We start from the raw sequence: 19546 nt of genomic DNA on the forward strand, positions 1-19546 counted from the left end.
TCCTTGTTGAAAAGGAACCAAAGCAGTCAGAGTTCAGGCTACCATAGATTCCTTGTTGCCGCTCCAGGCCATCATTCCAGTTCCCCAGGCTGGACAGGGACAAGGCAAATACTTTGTCAACTTCATCGTCTCAAAAAAAGGAAGGAACCTTTTGTCTGGACTTAGATCTCAAAGGTCTAAACTGCTGCTTCTGAGTGTCCTGCTTTTGTATGGAGACACTAAAGGTAGTCATAGCCTTCGTTCAAGCAGGAGAATTTCTCACTGCCTTTGATCTCAAGGAAGTGTACTTGCATTTACCCATATGACTGCCGCATCAGAGGTTTCTATGTTCTGCGGTGCTGGCCTGTCGCTTTCCACTCAGGGCTTTGCCCTTTGGTCTTGCCACAATTCCAAGAACATTTACTAAGGTTGTGGTGGAGGTGTCCTTTCTTCGGTATCAGAGAATCAGAGTTCACCCATATCTCAACGACTAGCTCATTCGTGCGTCATCCTATTTGGACAGTTTGGCGGCAATGGACAAAGTTGTCTGTCTTCTTTAGTCATTTTGTTTGGTATTCAATTTCAAGAAGAGCAGACTAACTCCACCACAGACTCTGGAGTATCTGGGCATTCTATTCAACACAGCATAGGAGATAATCTTCCTTACGGAGCATAGGAGGTCAGAGCTGGTTTAGCAGATTCGTTGTCTTCTCAGACAAGGCAGGCCCAGGGTCTGGGGCTACGACCAGATTCTGGGGTCAGTGATGGTGGCAGTGGTGCCATGGGTAAGGGTTCATATACGGCTGTTACAGAAATCTCTTCTCAGTTGCTGGTCTCCGTTGGCACAGAAGTACAACCTTCAGCTTCCTTGGATGCGGTTGCCAGATGAAGTATGCAGTAGTGGTTGTTGCCTAGGAATTTGACCGTCTGAGGTCACTTTCCGATAACACAATGGGAGGTGGTGACAACGGATGCCAGCAAGTTGGGTTGGGGGACTCATTACAAGTTCTATTTGGCACAGTGTACCTGGACAGAACAGGAGTCTGTGGTTGATAAATCGCTTGGAGCTCAGGGCAGGGTGGAATGCCTTACATGACTTTGTTCCCTTTCTGGTGGGAGCCCTGGTCCATGTTTTCTCTGATAGTGCCAAGGCAGTGGCTTATATCAACAAGAAAGACGGGACCTGCAGTTGTCTGATGGCGGTGGAGGCGCCTTCCCTCATGAGTTGGACGGAGAAAAATCTTTTCTGTTTATTGGCAGCTCACATTGCGGGGTCCATGAATGTGGAGGTGGACTTTCTCAGCAAGCACTCCTTGGACCTGAGAGAATGGGAACTATCCAGCCAAGGGTTTCAGCTGATAGTGGACTGATGGATTTCTCCGCTTCTGGACTTGATGGCGACGAAAAGGGCTGCCAACATGCTCAAGTTCTTCAGCTGTTGGAATGAACGGGACTTGATGGGGATCGATTCCCTACTGCAGTCCTGGCTGGAGACACATTTACAGTTTGTCTTCCCTCCTTGGTAAGCCATGTGCTGAAATGGATCATATTGCACCGGCGTCTAATAATTCTCATAGCCCTGTATTGGCTGCAGACCTGATTTGACTGCTGGACAGGGGTCCTCACTGTCTTCCGCAGGTACACGCCGTACTCAATCAAGGTCAGGTGCTTTTGGAGGATCTGTGCCCTTTGGTCTTACGGTTTCACCATCATATGGGCTTTGGTCCTCAGGGTGGAGGTACCAGGATCCCACCCACTCTAGGGATTGCTTTTGAACATCCCACAGGTTCTGGAACAGAATGAAGCTACATAATGGAAGGAGAAATTAGGTCTTACCTGATAATTTTCTTTTCATTAGACCTTTTCACTATTCCAGAGGCCCGCCCAAGGTTTCTGAGATGTTTAGTCAGTGCAAAGTAATGGACCAAATAATGACGGTCACCTTGCATGTAGTTTACTACATATCTGTTGTTCTCTACAAGTTGTCCAGAGATGAGAGGTCCACATGTTTGCTCATCTGGTTAGTGTTCGGTTTGTGAGTTGTTTAAGGTGGTTGTGTTTTATTCTGAGTATTATCCTTACTGCTTGTCTGTGTAAATACTGAGGAGCTGGACTAGATACCAAGAGAGATCTTTCAGTTCAGTTTTCAGTTCTCTATCTCCACCTGCTGTTTTGATGGACACAACTATCCTGTCTTCATTGGTGTCAAGAGAGCACAATACAGGACATTGGGCAGAAGCTGAGACATCTCTGCTTTGCTCTCTATTAAACATGGCACTGAGGTCACCAGTATCCTTGAAGTGCCCTTGACATGAGAGACTGCTCATTCTCCATGCCTTCAGAGAGGGTGCCCTAGTGTCCACAGACCCGAGACCTTAGTTCTGATAGAACTCAAATGACTGAGGGCAAAGTGGCCAGTATGCCGTAGTCAATGGCAGCCTTCAAGGAGCAATCCATGCAGAAGTTCCAGGAACAGATGCTGCTCGACACAATGCTGCAGCTTCGATATAATCTATGTCAAGAGTAGGGGCAATCCAGCCGATACTCAAGACAAATGTCCTGCCTGAAAGAGACGCCTTGATACCGAGGCCTATAGAGGGCTCGGAGTTGAGGTTGGCTACACCAATACCCTCTTCTGGTGCACTGGAGGAGGAAGTCTCAACTAGGCACTGGGAATTTTTGGTGCCTCAACACCGTAGAAGGCTTGGCCATATTGTCAATAGTGCAAGACAGACAAGAAACCAGACTTTAACAACTGACTTCCAGGATTCCAGAATTCCAGGATTACTCTGACTCACAGAACTTACTTCTGTGAGTCAAAGTAATCCTGGAATTCTGATGAGGACACAGGGAGCTACTCAGAGAAGAGGTCCGCTGGTCTCTGTTAGGTCTTTCCCCACCATATGAAAAATGCAAATCCCCACCAGAGGAATTTTAATTACATTTCATTACCTTCTAAAACACTAAATAAATCACAAATATACCATATAAGCTGAAGACATTTTTATATTAGACTAATATCCTCAAGTTTTAAACTATTGAAAAACTCAAAAATACTAAGATGGAGACAGCAGTCCAATAGTGAGAGGGGTGCTATCCAGTTTTTTGCATTGAGTGTCACATGTATGATTATTTCCCAGTTGGCGAGCAGTTATATTTATTTATTTGCTGCATTTGTATCCCACATTTTCCCACCTCTTTGCAGGCTCAATGCACCTTACATTATGCCGCAATGACAATCGTCATAAACGGTATGAGAAGAACAAAGTATTGTTACAATTAAGGTATTTTAGATATCAAGAAAATTAGAAATAAAGGAAATAATGTGTGTTCCCGATGCAAAGAACTCCTAGCTCTCAGAAAATGGGTCCGTTCTCTTGAGGCTAGAGTAGCAGACTTGGAGTAGCTGAGGGAGAGAGGTTCATAGAGGAGACCTACAGGGACGTTATAGAGAAGTCCCACCTTCAGTTTGGCTTCCCCTGTTCTGCCTTGGAAGAGGGAGGTCTAGAAGGAGAGCATCACCCTGGTGACTTAGGAAGTACTCCTGTAGCCAGGACCTGCCCTTCAGGGAATGCACTATCCTCTCATACCGAGGATGTGTCTCTAATAACTTCTGCCCAGGTAGGAAGGGTTAGGACAGCTGTTGTAGTTGGTGATTTGATCATTAGGCATGTAGATAGCTGGGTGGCTGGTGGATGTGAAGATCGTCTTGTTACTTGCCTGCCTCGTGCGAAGGTGGTGGACCTCACGCGTCACCTAGACAGGATCTTAGATAGTGCTGGGGAGGAACCGTCTGTCTTGGTATATGTGGGTACCAATGACTTAGGAAAATGTGGGAGGGAGGTTCTGGAAGCCAAATTTAGGCTCTTAGGTAGAATGCTGAAGTCCAGATCCTCCAGGGTAGCATTTTCAGACATGTACCCCATTCCACTAGCAGGAACCCAAAAGGCAGGCAGAGCTCCAAAGTCTCAATGTAATGGTGCAGGGATGAGGGTTTTAGATTTGTTAGGAACTGAGTGACATTCTGGGAAAGGTAGAGACTGTTCCAAAAGGATGGGCTCCACCTTAACTAGGATAGAACCAGGCTGCTGGCGCTAACTTTTAAAATGGAGATAGAACAGCTTTAAAATTATAATGGGTGGTGGTGGTAGTGGGGAGAGCCAACAGTCGCCCAGGAGCACATGGTTCGGTGTGGAGTTTCCACTACTGAAACAGTAACCACAAAAAGAGGAAGGCTACTGTGACTCTAACTCAAAAGATGAACATCAACAAGTGAAGAGTCAAGTGTAAATATTTAAATAACATGATGTATTAAAATTCCAGATATTCCTTTATTTTCAAATATTATCTTCTTTTATATATAAAAAGTAGTTGAGCGTTTAGCTATGGCTCGACGGTAACCAAACCCGTTTCACTTTACATGCTTCATCAGGGGCCGTGCATCAACTTTCTTATAATATCAAACAAGATGGTATCGCATATTTTTGTGATCACCTACAAAACAAATACACATCATTTACATCTATAAAGATCACACATTATCTGGTCTTCAATATTTACTTACAAAATCATTAATTTGACTTAACTTTTAACCGCTTCAATCAACATATAATTTCTAATCTAATATTTTTAACACTATCATACTGCCATCCTATCCTATATAATAAAATGCACCTCCTGAAGCCGAGAAAGTGAAGCCTTCAAGCCTTGAAGCATTCCTGCAACGTTCCGGAACTATGTGTCATCAAGTGAGGAGATGGAGCCTTACAGAGCACACGAATGCTCCAAGGCTTGTAGGCTTCACTTTCTCGGCTTCAGAACGTTGGAGGTGCGTTTTTTTATATAGGATGTGCTCGGTGCTTTTCTGTAGCACATGGGGGGAATTTAATATATGCTGATTAAAGTGGAGGAGTGGCTGGAGGGGGGGCAGGGGAGAGAGGAGAATCGCTGGGTGGCTGGAGGGGGGGCAAGGGACACAGGACAATCACTGTGTGGCTGGAGGGGGGGGCAAGGGACACAGGACAATCATTGGGTGGCTGGAGGGGGGCAGGGGAGAGAGGAGAATCGCTGGGTGGCTGGAGGGGGGGCAAGGGACACAGGACAATCACTGTGTGGCTGGAGGGGGGGGCAAGGGACACAGGACAATCATTGGGTGGCTGGAGGGGGGCAGGGGAGAGAGGAGAATTGCTGGGTGGCTGGAGGGGGGCAGGGAACAGATGAGATGTGCTGGGTGGCTGGAGGGGGGGCAAGGGACACAGGACAATCGGGTGGCTGGAGGGGGGCAGGGGACACAGGACAATCACTGGGTGGCTGGAGGGGGGCAGGGGAGAGAGGAGAATTTCTGGGTGGCTGGAGGGGGGCAGGGAACAGGAGACGCGCTGGGTGGCTGGAGGGGGAGCAGGGGACAGAGGAGACGCGCTGGGTGGCTGGAGGGGGAGCAGGGGACAGAGGAGACTCGCTGGGTGGCTGGAGGGGGGCAGGGGACAGAGGAGACTCGGTGGGTGGCTGGGGGGGGGACAGGGGAGAGAAGAGCATCGGTGGGTGGCTGGAGGGGGTAAAGGGAAAAAGTAGAATCGCTGGGTGGCTGGAGGGGGGAGCAGGGGAGAGAGAAGAATTGCTGGGTGGCTGGAGGGGGGACAGAGGAGACACACTCGCACCCAGCAGTCTCACTCTCTGTCACACACACACACTCGCACATTCACACTCTCTCTCTCTCTCTCTCACACACACAGACACAGTCAGTCTCACACATACTCTCTCAAACATACACACTCCGAGGAAAACCTTGCTAGGGCCCGTTTCATTTGTGTTAGAAACGGGCCTGTTTTACTAGTGTTTATATAAATAAAAGGCTTAACATTCTAAACCAAGTGACAGATATTCTATGAGCAATTATGAACACACATACATAAATACTGCTTAAGTTAAGAAACAATCATTTCTATTTCTTTCACAATCTACTTACATTACATCTCATCCAAACCCAAATTCTTTCAGAAATCGTTTTTAGCAGTTAGACAGATTTGTATTTATTTTGCAATCTGCTTTCATTACATCTTATCTAACCCCAATTTTTTCACCATAGTTACAAAAATTATTAGTTTGGATTAACTAGTAACTACTTCAATAAATACAAGGGTAGATAAACAATGCTAGTTCAATATACTTCCAAAACAATTTAACACTATCATACTGACAGTTTTACATGAGTAAAAGGCTGAACATTCTAAACCAAGTAGCAGATATTTTGTTAACGATTATGAGCATACACTTATAAACGCTGCTTCAATTGAGAAATAACCATTTATATTTCTTTCACAATCTACATACATAACATCTTTTCTAACCCCAATTTTTTCATACAGAGTTTCTAATTTATTCTTTCATAATTTACTTACATTGCATCTTATTAAGCCCCAATTTTTTCATGCAACATTCTTAGCTGTTAAGCAGGTTAGTATGTGTTATTGCACAACCTGTTCTCATTGCTTAAGACTCACTATCAATTATCCATCCTCCAATGAGCAGGTAAACTTTTCTTGACCAATCACTTCAGTGCATCATTTAAAGTTACCAATCAGTGGTTAATATAATCATGGCACGATCTTCATCACCAATCAACAGCTCCAATCTATTGCAATCCTAGATCGTTACTCAATTCAGCTATATGGAGCATGATCACAACATTCTTTGATTGTCATTATTAGCAATAGAATGCACACCACTCAATTAGATTGTTCAAACCAACTGGTTCCAATGAGTATGTGTTATTGCACAACCTATCCTTATTTCTTAAGACTCACTATCATTATCTATCCTCCAATAAGCAGGTAGACTTTTCTTGACCAATCATTTCATTACATTATTTAAAGTTACCAATTAGTTAATGTACGTACGTACATACATACTGTTTAAGTTAAGAAACAATCATTGGTAACTTTAAATAATTGGAAAGAAAGGGGAGGAGTTTGAGGAGACGTGACAATCGATTCCAGAGGTGAGCGGCCTGAACTGAAAAGATAGAATGCCAGATAGCAACAGCATATATATTATGAAAAGAAGGAACAACAAAGCAACAGCAGATATATTATGAAAAGAAGGAACAAGGAGACCTTGCTGTGAGGATCACAGAGTTCTGGAAGGGGGTGGTAAGGGACTAGGAAAGAAGAGAGAAAAGATTTGTTAGTGGAACAAATTTTATATACCAGAGTGAGATGTTTGATGGGTTAGTAGTAGCCAGTGGGTGCGTCCTTTAAAATGGGAGTAACTTTTGGTGTTCTGTAATTAGCTTAATAGTCGTATTTTGAATGAGTTGTAATCATTTAAGAACTATGTAGTTGATTCATACATAAAGAGCATTGCAGTAGTCGAGTCAGGAAATGATTAAATGCACCAAGATGATGAATGGAGCCAAGAGTTCCAAGATTCGCAGCTTGCTGCTTCCTGGGATGGAGACTCAAGTCACCAAAATCTTTAGGGAAGTGATTGTTTCAGAATACTATGCTTTCAACCTGCATAGATTCCTGTCAGCTGTTCATGTCTATGTACTTGCTGAACATAGTATGTAGTACTACAGAATTTGTGTGTATTCTTCTTAGAGGCGAGGCTGAGGAATTCCACTTGCCAGTAGCCAAAGGGAAGTAGGATGAAAAATGTATAGACCACGTTACTTATTTTTAAAATGATATCAAGAGTTCCTACCATGAAGAATTGTACCCAAAAACTTCCAAGGCTTTGGGCCTCGGATGTTAGGCAAGATGTATAAGAAAATCTTGATGCCATGTCCATGCCATGGAGAGAATTTCTTTTATTTCCAAGACTTTTTATACTGCTCTAACTGACTGGCAGAGCAGAGCAGTGTACAGGCTACATGAGGAAACAAGAAAGGAACTCCATTAAAATATAGGAAAACAAGCAGTCACACCAAGTGGGAAAATAAGAGAAGGAAAGAAAGGGACAGGGTAAAAGATGGTAGGCAGCCAATGCAAATACAGCAGGTGAGCTCAATCATACTGTTTGCCCATAAGCTATTTGAAAGAGCCAAGTTTTAAGTTCTATCTTAAAATTCCTGAAAGAGAGATTACTATGGAGAGTTAGAGATTATTCCAAGTATGGGGTGCTAGAAAGAAAAAGGCACTATAACGTGTAGTTTCCAAGTAGGCAAATCTCGGGCTGGGCAGAACTAAATGGTGGTCATTTAGGGAGTTTAAGACCTAGCAGGACAGTAGAGGATAGTAAGCGAGGAAAGGTAATCCAGAGTACCTAATCTTAGGGCCTTGAAAGTGAGAATAGCAACCTTATATGTGATTCACTGTTTGATGGGAGGCCGATGATATTGTTTCAGTAAAGGCATAGTGTGGTCAAAATGGTGGGCATGGCATAGTAACCTAATAGCTGTATTTTGCAATGTTTGGAGTTTCTTCAACGTAGTGCAGGGTAGACCAACCTAAACTACATTACAATAGTCTAGACAGGAAGTGAAGAAAGATGAGTACCAGTGCATGAAAACGTTGAGTGTCAAAGAGGTGGCGAATTGTGTGTAGTTGACGGAAGACTGCAAAACTAACCTTGGTCAGGTGCAATATTTGAGGCAGAAATGAGAGAGAAGGAATCAAATATAATGCCTTAATATCGAAAGCTAGATACTTCTGAGATTGAGGTGCCAAAGAGTGTGATAGGTGAAGATAAGGGTCAAGAGGCTTGTACGCTCATTAAGCAGCATAGTGACACCCTTAAAACTCTACATAAGTATTGCCATACTGGGAAAGACCAAAGGCCAATCCAGGTCACAAATACCTGGCAAGATCCCAAAAAAGTACAAAACATTTTATACTTCTTATCCCAGAAATAGTGGATTTTCCCCTAGTCCATTTAATAATGGTCTATGGACTTTTCCTTTAGGAAGCCGTCCAAACCTTTTTAAAACTCCGCTAAGCTAACCGCCTTTACCACATTCTCTGTCAACGAATTCCAGAGTTTAATTAAATTTACTACATTGTAGCTTCATCGCATGCCCCCTAGATCTAGTATTTTTGGATAGTGTAAACAGACGCTTCACATCTAACCGTTCAGCTCCACTCATTATTTTATAGATGTGTATCATATCTCCCTTCAGCCGCCTTTTCTCCAAGCTGAAGAGCCCTAGCTGCTTTAGCCTTTCCTCATAGGGAAGTTGTTCCATCCCCTTTATCATTTTCGTCACCCTTCTCTGCACCTTTTCTAATTCCAGTATATCTTTTTTGAGATGTGGCGACCAGAATTGAACACAATATTCAAGGTGCGGTCGCACCATGGAGCGATACAAAGGCATTATAACATCCTCATTTTTGTTTTCCATTCCTTTCCTAATAATACCTAACATTCTATTTGCTTTCTTAGCTGCAGCAGCACACTAAGCAGAAGGTTTCAACGTAACATCAACGACGACACCTAGATCCCTTTCTTGGTCTAGGACTCCTAACGTGGAACCTTGCATGACGTAGCTATAATTCTGGTTCCTGTTTCCCACATAAATCACTTTGCACTTACTCACATTAAACGTCATCTGCCATTTAGACACCCAGTCTCCCAGTCTCGTAAGGTCCTCTTGTAATTTTTCACAATCCTCCTGCGATTTAACAGCTTTGAATAACTTTGTGTCATCAGTAAATTTAATTACCTCACTAGTTACTCCCATTTCCAGGTCATTTATAAATATGTTAAAAAGCAGCGGTCCCAGCACAGACCCCTATAGTAGAATTGGAAAAGGTACAGCGAAGGGCGACGAAAATGATAGTGGGGATGGGACGACTTTCCTATGAAGAGAGGCTGAGAAGGCTAGGGCTTTTCAGCTTGGAGAAGAGACGGCTGAGGGGAGATATGATAGAAGTGTATAAAATAATGAGTGGAATGGATCGGGTGGATGTGAAGCGACTGTTCACGCTATCCAAAAATACTAGGACTAGAGGGCATGAGTTGAAGCTACAGTGTGGTAAATTTAAAACGAATCGGAGAAAATTTTTCTTCACCCAACGTGTAATTAGACTCTGGAATTCATTGCCGGAGAACGTGGTACGGGCGGTTAGCTTGACGGAGTTTAAAAAGGGGTTAGATAGATTCCTAAAGGACAAGTCCATAGACCGCTATTAAATGGACTGGAAAAATTCCTCATTTTTAGGTATAACTTGTCTGGAATGTTTTTACGTTTGGGGAGCGTGCCAGGTGCCCTTGACCTGGATTGGCCACTGTCGGTGACAGGATGCTGGGCTAGATGGACCTTTGGTCTTTCCCAGTATGGCACTACTTATGTACTTATGTACTTATGAACCCCACTAACTACCCTTCTCCATTGAGAATACTGACCATTTAACCCTACTCTCTGTTTTCTATCTTTTAACCAGTTTTTAATCCACAATAGAACTCTACCTCCTATCCCATGACTCTCCAATTTCCTCTGGAGTCTTTCATGAGTTACTTTGTCAAACGCCTTCTGAAAATCCAGATACACTATATCAACCGGCTCACCTTTATCCACATGTTTGTTCACCCCTTCAAAGAAATGTAACAGATTGGTGAGGCAAGATTTCCCTTCACTAAATCCACGTTGACTTTGTCTCATTAATCTATGCTTTTGAATATGCGCTGTACTTTTGTTCTTAATAATAGTCTCTACTATTTTGCCCGGCACCGACGTCAGACTCACCGGTCTATAATTTCCCGGATCTCCTCTGGAACCTTTTTAAAAAATTGGCGTTACATTGGCTACCCTCCAATCTTCCGGTACCATGCTCGATTTTAAGGATAAATTACATATTACTAACAATAGCTCTGCAAGCTCATTTTTCAGTGCTATCAGTACTCTGGGAAGAATACCATCCGGTCCAGGAGATTTGCTACTCTTCAGTTTGTAGAATTGCCCCATTACATCCTCTAGGTTTACAGAGAATTCATTAAGTTTCTCCGACTCATCAGCTTTGAATACCATTTCTGGCACCGATATCCCACCCAAATCTTCCTCGGTGAAGACCGAAGCAAAGAATTCATTTAATCTCTCCGCTATTGCTTTGTCTTCCCTGATCGTCGCTTTTACTCCTCGGTCATCTAGCGGTCCAACTGATTCTTTTGCCGGCTTCCTGCTTTTAATATAGCTAAAAAAAATTTGTTCTCTGTGTTTTTGCCTCCATCGCAATCTTTTTTTCGAAGTCCCTCTTAGCCTTCCTTATCAGCACTTTGCATTTGACTTGACATTTCTTATGCTATTTCTTATTATTTTCAGTCGGTTCCTTCTTCCTTTTCTGAAGGATTTTCTTTTAGCTCTAATATCTTCCTTCACCTCACTTTTTAGCCACGCCGGCTGTCGTTTGGTCTCCATCCTCCTTTTTTAATATGCGGAATATATTTGGCGTGGGCTTCCAGGATGGTGTTTTTGAACAGCATCCATGCCTGATGAATATTTTTGACCCTCGCAGCTGCTCCTCTAAATTTTTTTTTCACCATTCTTCTCATTTTATCATAGTCTCCTTTTTTAAAGTTAAACGCTAACGTATTTGATTTCCTATGTATACTTACTTCAAAGCTAATATCAAATCCGATCATATTATGATCACTTTATCCAAGCCCACTTATGATCCAGCCTCTTCCTCCTCCAGGAGGTATCAGAATGGAGGGTAATGGAGGTCCTATTACTTTTAAGTACCCAAGTTGTAGGTTCTCCAGTGTTGATCATGCAGATTCAAGGTATAATGTTAAATCCTGACAACAGTTCCCCTCCCTCACAATCTGGATGTTGAAAAGGTACCCTTGGCTTCCCAGAATCTGCCTGACAACGTATCACTTCTGGTTTCTAGGAAAGACGCCACTAGGCAATGTTATGGTGTTAAGTAGAAGAGGTCTACTGACGTATGGTTGGAAGGACAGAGATCCTTTTTTCTGTCCCATACAAAATCTGATAAAATAACTTCTCCATCTCTCTGATTTAGGTTTAGAGTTCATCTTAGTGGAGTTGGCACTTATCAACACTAGAAAAAAGCTAAACCACTTCTATGCAGCCTTTACTTTTTTGCAGGGTTTACTTTCATTGAAACTTTCATTGAAGCCTTCCTCTAAGGCACTCACTGTTTCTAGGTACCTAAGTGTTGATCTAGCCCAGATTATGAAAGCTAGTTTGTCAATGGATTCTTTTTACCTGAACTACCTGATCTGGAAGGTCCTATATTTGGGGGTGATCACTTTAGCACAGAAAATTAGTGGGTTACAGGCACTAGTGATCCACCCTACAATGATTTTTGCATCAGTAGGGTGATTCTATACTTGCTTTCATATGGTGGTATCAGATTCCTACCTCAGTCATCCTTCCAACATTCATTGCTACATCACATAAGCACAATGCTGAACATACTTTACGCTTTAGATTAAAAAAAAAAACAAACAAACTTGGTCTAGGACTTACCGTGGAGAGCCATATCAAGTCTCACAATATCATAGTACTACTACTACTACTTAACATTTCTAAAGCGCTACTAGGGTTACGCAGCGCTGTACAATTTAACATAGAGGGACGGTCCCTGCTCAAGGAGCTTACAATCTAAGAGACAAGTGAACGGACAGTCCGATAGGGGCGGTCAAATTGGGGCAGTCTGGATTTAGTGAATGGTAAGAGTTAGGTGCAGAATGCAGCATTGAAGAGGTGGGTTTTAAGCAAAGACTTGAAGATGGGCAGGGAGGGGGCTTGGCGTAAGGGCTCAGGAAGGTTGTTCCAAGCATAGGGTGTTGGGAGCACACCTAGAGTAGATTTGGCCAGTCTGTCTTCCGGATTCTCTTTTGAGGTATAGAATCCAACTCCATCCCCGTTGGGCCCATTTTCTTGATTTCTGAACTGCCATAGATTGTAAGCCCATTAGGGACAGAAAAAGTCTTGCATGTAATATATGTAAACCACTTTGTTTGTAGCCACAGAAAGGTGGTATATCAAATCCATGACCCTTGACCGCCTTTATTAAAAATTTAAGAAAAAAGTATAAAACTATTTTGCAACCAAAAACAGCTTTAGATGTCTGCCTGTTAGCACTGCCTTTCATGTATTCCCCCTTTTCTACTGTTGAAGGCAGCCTGTTGCTTGGGAGTTAAGGACCTGCTATCCTGTTATCCTTGGGCAAAACAGTTATTCACCTGTAACATTTGTTCTTAATGGATAACAAGTTATAAGTCCTTGCACCCCCCCCCCCCCCTCCACTTCATTAGGAGTTTTCTTCTTAAGTCATCTGTTTCATTCACTGAGGAGGTCTCATGCAATGACAAAGGCAGTTAGTCAGACACGTACATATTTGTGCCTATTAAAGGTTTCTAGAAAGTTTTTTCAAAGCTGAAGAACCTTTATCACGTGTCATCAGATGACATTGCCCAGTTATGAGGTTTTATATCCTGCTGTCCATGGAGAACATTTGCTAAAGGTAAGTAGCTTAGTTTTATGTGTGTTTCTGTATTATGCCAACCACTTGATCACACAATTTTCCTGCTCTGAAGCTGTCACATTTTTGTTGCAGAGAGATTGATACACAACAGCAAGAAACAGGAAAAAAAACCTACGGTAAATCTAAACATTGAAAAGCAAGTAGGGGATGACCAAATGATTTCCAATAGACGTAATCACACACTTGCTGTACAAGCACCAGAACAGACCCAACATGGGGCTGTGTTTTGACAGGACAAACCGCCTGCTTCAGGGGTCTTCAACAATTGTTAGCTCAAAACAAATATATTAAAATTGTTAAAAAGCCAAAAAAAAAATCTACAACTGTACCTGTAAAATGAAATGTAAAAAATGTCAGCATATACAATTAAGTAACAGCAGATGCAAATGATTATAAAAACAGAAAAACATTTGTATTCATGTATAACATTGTACAAATAAACATATGAAACCAATTTGTAAAAGAATCAATGTACATAATATAAAAACAATAAAAGCACCAAAAAACAAACACATGCAAATAAGAATGCTAAAATATAACCACAATATATGATACTGTACAAATCAATCTATAAATATAATGTGAAACCCTTATATGGTTCAAACAAACACATGTAAATTAAAATCTTACCCCCTGTTTACCAAGCCGCACAGTAATGCAGACATAGCCCATTAACTTAGAATGGCCTGTGTTGGCGTTGCAGCACGGCAGCTGCTACGTGGCTTAGTAAATGGGGGTTAAATATAATTACAAGGTAAGACATAAATGTATACCTGAAACCCAGATAATTCACTGTATACTGACTTAAATGTAGCAATGTAAACAAACTGCACTAAAAAATAAAAATACGCACGCCAAGGAAACATTAAAAAAACCTCAAAGTTAAAAAAACAAAAAACGGTGGTTATCTCCAATAAAAACCTAAGGGCCCTGTTTACTAAGGTGCACTGGGGTTTTTAGCGCTGCTAAAAATCAGTGCGCACTAACCATGTAGATGCCTATAGGAATATTATGGGCATCTACACGATTACAGCACGCTAATACTTAACGTGCGCTAAAAACTCGAGTGTGCCTGTATCGCAGCTTAGTAAATGGGGCCCTTAATGTGTAAATATAAAAGTGAATATGAAAGGGTATGTGGAATGATGACAGTCCTTAAGAAAACTGCTTGAAAGGGAATTGCCAATTGAACGATGTTTAAAAAGTTTGTAACGTCACAAATTAAATAAAGCAACCTTTACTGATCTGTGGTGCTGGAGCAATGTAATAATTGTGATTAAACAGAAAAGCATGTGCTACTAAAAAATGAGAGTAAGCAGATGTCAAAAGCTAAAATGAAGAAACCAATAGCACAATGCAATAATAATAATAATAAAGGTGATAAAATGGAGTAGAAATTGAAAATGTAAACCCCAAAACACGATAAGTATATGCAGCGGCAAAGGTGAAAACGATTATTTAAAATATCAAAAAATGCAAGGACAGGGAGAAAAGAATCAAATGGCAATACAGCATCCAAAAGGTGCTAATATGGCTTAAGAAATATATGTGACTGTAAAAAATATGAAGGCAAATGCTGGTAAAGGACTCTAGTTCAACCAAATGCACGGGAAAAGAGAGGGGAGAACCACCCGCAAATATTGCAAAAGGACTGTAGTCTAGCCTAACGCAATGGAAAAGTGAGAGCAGAACTGCCCGCCAAAAATACATGAAAAATTGACAGACCTGAAGCAGTGAAGATACAAAACCAAAATGCTGTATAAAATGCTACTACTATTACTACTACTTATCATTTCTACAGCACTACTAGACGTACGGAGCACTGTACATTGAACATGTAAAAGACAGTCCCTGCTCGACAGAGCTTACAATTTAATCATGACAAACAGGATAAATAAGGGAATTACTTAAGGTGGGAACCAACAATCCTTATGTTTCAGGTATACTTTTATATTTATAATTGTCTTACCCTATGCTTACATTTTAAGATTTTAATTTACATGTGTTTGTTCTTCTGTCTTTATGCATTGAACCATATACATAAGTACATAAGTGTTGCTATACTGGGACAGACCGAAGGTCCATCAAGCCCACCGTTATATTTATAGATTGATTTGTACAGTATCATATATTGTTATATTTTAGCTTTCTTACTTACATACATTTGTTTTTTGATGCTTTTATGTTTTTTTTATATTATGTACATTAATTTTTTAAATGTATTTGTTTCATATTTGTACAGTTTCATACATGAATACAAATGTATTTCTGGTTTTATATTTGTTTACATATGCTGTTTTTTAATTGAATATGCTGACATAATTTCTTTTTTAGAGATGAACTATAATAATATATAAGGGGACGAGTCTCTACTCCTGATAGTAACTCTAAGTATAAATCAAAAGAGACTGATTATTTACTTAAGCCCAATGCTAAAGTAGAAGTAATTCTAGGAGGAAAAAGCCTCAAGAAGCACCTTTTCCACTGTCTAGGCGGAAGAAGGGCTAGAGCTACTTCATCATTGCCAAAAAAACCTCCTAATATCAATCGCTTGTCTTATAGATATAGAAATCAGAACGGGGAACTTCAACCACAGACACAATATCGTTCCTCTTAGTTAACTTTCAAAAGAAGTACTTAGCTTGAGGAACGGGTCTTCCGTCAGTGTTCCTCCGTATAAATCAGACCGTGGTTAACGGTGGCCTCCGTTTACGCCACTGCTGCATCAGAACCACTGGTCACTTGTTCTGCCGAAAAAACATTGACATTCATGATCAGCTGAACTATATACTAAAAAGACAGCCTGCTGTACATGTACCTTACATTCCGTTCAGTCAGCCGATGGATCACGAATGACAGCAGTATATTCAAACATGGTGGCTATTTGTACTTTTTATGACATCAGACGCTCAGAATATCACCCAATCAGAGCCCTGTTGATCTAGACCTATCGGTTCATTTATGTAGATGGTACTTCAGGGTGATCAAAAGAAATGTGCCCATTCTGTTTTTCCATTAAGCCCTTTCGGGGATACTGTATCGTCGGAAAATCCATTGCTGTTCTTTTCTGAGAAGAAGCCGGCGATAATCATCATCGCTCTCAGCTGTTTCGATTTGTTGTAGCACTACACACTTCAATGAAGTAAAACAGTGTGTTAATTCCGTGCAGTGAACTGCCAATGGTGAGGTCGTTTTCTTAGTCGTAATCACACTTTTATGTTCTATTAGTCTCACATATAGTTGACGCGAAGTCTGACCAACGTAAAGTTTTTTGCAGGGACAAATTAAACAGTAAACTACCCCACTCCAGTAAACTACCCCACTTGACTTACAAGTGGTGTTAGTGAGCAAGGTAGACCTATGTCCAGTTACAGGGTCTATTAGTAAATTGGTTTCAAGCATAATAGAACACATCTGACAGTGGCCACAGCTTTTATGTCCATTGAAGGTCACCGAACTATCTTGAATGGTTCTGAAGGTCGAGGGGCAAAGCATTTCTTTCAAGTTGCTACCCCTGCTGTACGCCAATCTTATATTAGATCCTGTAAATAATGGCATTGTCTGTACAATATTCCAGTGTCTCTGAATGACTTGTGACATGTACGAGGCTTGTGTAGTATATTTCATCACATAAGTGTCACAAGTCATTCGGAGACACTGGAATATTGTACAGACAAGTGTGGACAGATGACTCAGTCTCTTCAGATCTCGAATGGGGCTGTAAAAGTAGCTCCCTGTTATTAAATTTAGCCTTATTATAGGCATTCTTCACTACTTTTTTAGGGTAGCCTCTTTCAAGTAAACGATCCTTCAGACTCCTAGCTTGGTGTCGGAAATTGCTGTCTTCTGAACAGATTCTTCGGTACCGTAAAAGTTATGAAAAAGGTAAATTGTCCTTTAAGGCTTTCGGATGGCAACTCGTATAATGAAAAAAGTGTATTCCAATCAGTAATTTTTTTTATAGACGGATGTTTCAAAGCGGTTAGACTTCTTACAGTAACGTCCAGAAAAGTCAATTCCTGCCAGTCTGCATTTTTAGTGAATTTAATATTAGGATGACATCCATTCAAATATATATTAAATTGATTAAGAAGTTCATCGTCTCCATGCCAAATCATAAATACGTCATCAATGTAACGTACCCATAACTTTGCTATCTTTATAGCGGCATGGGTATACAAACAGGTCTTCAAAATGTCTCATGAATAGATTAGCAATTGACGGAGCCATCGTGGCCCCCCTTGCGGCTCCTGAAATCTGCTGGAAAATTCTTCCATTAAATTTGAAATAATTCTTTTCCATCGCTGTGGAGGCTAATTTTAATATGAAAGACCTTAGTTCCACTGTGACATGTCCTTGTTCATTTAAAAAGCCCTTAATTACTTCTAGAGCTTCTTTCTGGGGTATAACAGTGTAGAGAGACACAATGTCTAGGGTGACAAGCTGCACTTCTAAGCTCACTTCCATCAAACCAGACCATTCACCCAGTAGATTCATGAATTGAGTAGAGTCTCTTATGAATGACCTACCTTTGGCCACTAAAGGTCTTAAAAAAGTGTCAACATAAACAGATAGTGGTTCTAGTACTGATCTTCTACTCGAGACTTATCGGGCGTCCGGGGGGGGGGGTCTATCAGAGTTTTATGTACTTTCGGTAGAGTGTGTGCCTTAATATTTAAAAACTGAAACTCTTTTTGAGTGATCAGACTCGATGCAAAAGCTTCTCCTGTGATAGCAAAATTTTTTTCTTTTAAAGCATCAGTTGGGTCCTGAGTCAGTTCTTTATAATCGGTGGTTATCATCAATTGCCTCCAAACTTCTTTATCGTAGGTAATACGGTCCTGAAGTACAAATAGCCACCATGTTTGAATATACTGCTGTCTTTCGTGATCCGTCGACGGACTGAACGGAATGTAAGCTACATGTACAGCAGGCTGTCTTTTTAGTATATAGTTCAGCTGATCATGAATGTCTCTGATTTTTCGGCAGACCAAATGACCAGTGGTTCTGATGCAGCAGTGGCGTAAACGGAGGCCACCGTTAACCACGGTCTGATTTATACGGAGGAACACTGACGGAAGACCCGCTCCTCAAGCTAAGTACTTCTTTTGAAAGTTAACTAAGAGGAACAATATTGTGTCTGTGGTTGAAGTTCCCCATTCTGATTTCTATATAAGACAAGCGATTGATATTAGGAGGTTTTTTGCCAATGATGAAGTAGCCCTAGCCCTTCTTCCGCCTAGATAGTGGAAAAAGTGCTTCTTGAGGCTTTTTCCTCCTAGAATTACTTCTACCTTAGCATTGGGCTTACGTAAATAATCAGTCTCTTTTGATTTATACTTAGACATAATTTCTTTTTACATATACATATACATTTTTATTTTTTTTTGCTTTTTAATATATTTGTTTCGTGGTGACAGTTGTTGAAGATCCCTGAAGTAGGTGGTTTGTCCTACTGAAACAGGGCCCTGTGTCAGGTCCTGTTCTGGTGCTTGCACAATAGATGTAATCAGACACTTTATCTGCCTACTGCCAGTCATTTGGTCATCCCCTACTCGCTTTTCAACAGAGAGAGATTGATGTCACCAAAATCTGCTGAAAATAACAAGTTGATTCCTGAAAGTTTTTCTGTTAGTACTTATTTTTCAAGTTTGTGTTGAGAATAAGAAATATGTATTGTTATGTTTAGTATTTTGTTTCTTTTTTCTACTCTTTTGCAGGGTTCCCAGTGGATCCACGCAAGGTACTGATAGTAGCTGGCCATCACAACTGATAGTAGCTGCATATGCTCATTTTGTTGTTTGCTACAGGTATAAATGTTTTTGTGAGTTGGGTGTTTTTTTCACTTACTGCTTTCTCCATTAACAAGTGTGATTGAATCAGCACACAAGTTAGTGAAGTCTTCCAGTGGCACCTGGATTGTACAGCAGTTCAAGCTTCTCCCCACACACAACAATCCCTTGGTGCAGTTAATAACATCATTTGTTTTTTCCACTTTGCTGAAAGCTCTCCCAGCTTTCTTTGAGTTTTTCTTTCTAGTCCTTTGGTATTTTTGTTCACTTTTTTGTTCTTTTTCTTAAAAAAAACAAACAAAATCTGCCCAGCTAATTCATTCTGGC

At 41.1% G+C, this 19546-nt stretch overlaps 1 protein-coding gene across 2 annotated transcripts in view; it reads left to right on the forward strand.

Moving 5' to 3' along the window:
- The window catches only part of LOC115459021 (BTB/POZ domain-containing protein KCTD3-like), a 112228-nt gene extending 93045 nt beyond the window's left edge, over positions 1-19183 (forward strand). The window contains exon 8 of one of the 2 annotated variants that reach the window (XM_030188882.1): positions 19148-19183. In XM_030188882.1, the coding sequence (XP_030044742.1) occupies positions 19148-19177 (30 nt within the window). In that variant the 3' untranslated portion in view covers positions 19178-19183. Of the gene's footprint in view, positions 1-18416; positions 18777-19147 lie in introns of those variants that run through there. The other variant, XM_030188881.1, reaches the window with a different exon arrangement.
- Positions 19184-19546: the final 363 nt, after the last annotated feature.

This window comes from Microcaecilia unicolor, unplaced genomic scaffold, assembly GCF_901765095.1.
Source record: "Microcaecilia unicolor unplaced genomic scaffold, aMicUni1.1, whole genome shotgun sequence".
Classification (NCBI taxonomy): Eukaryota; Metazoa; Chordata; class Amphibia; order Gymnophiona; family Siphonopidae; genus Microcaecilia; species Microcaecilia unicolor.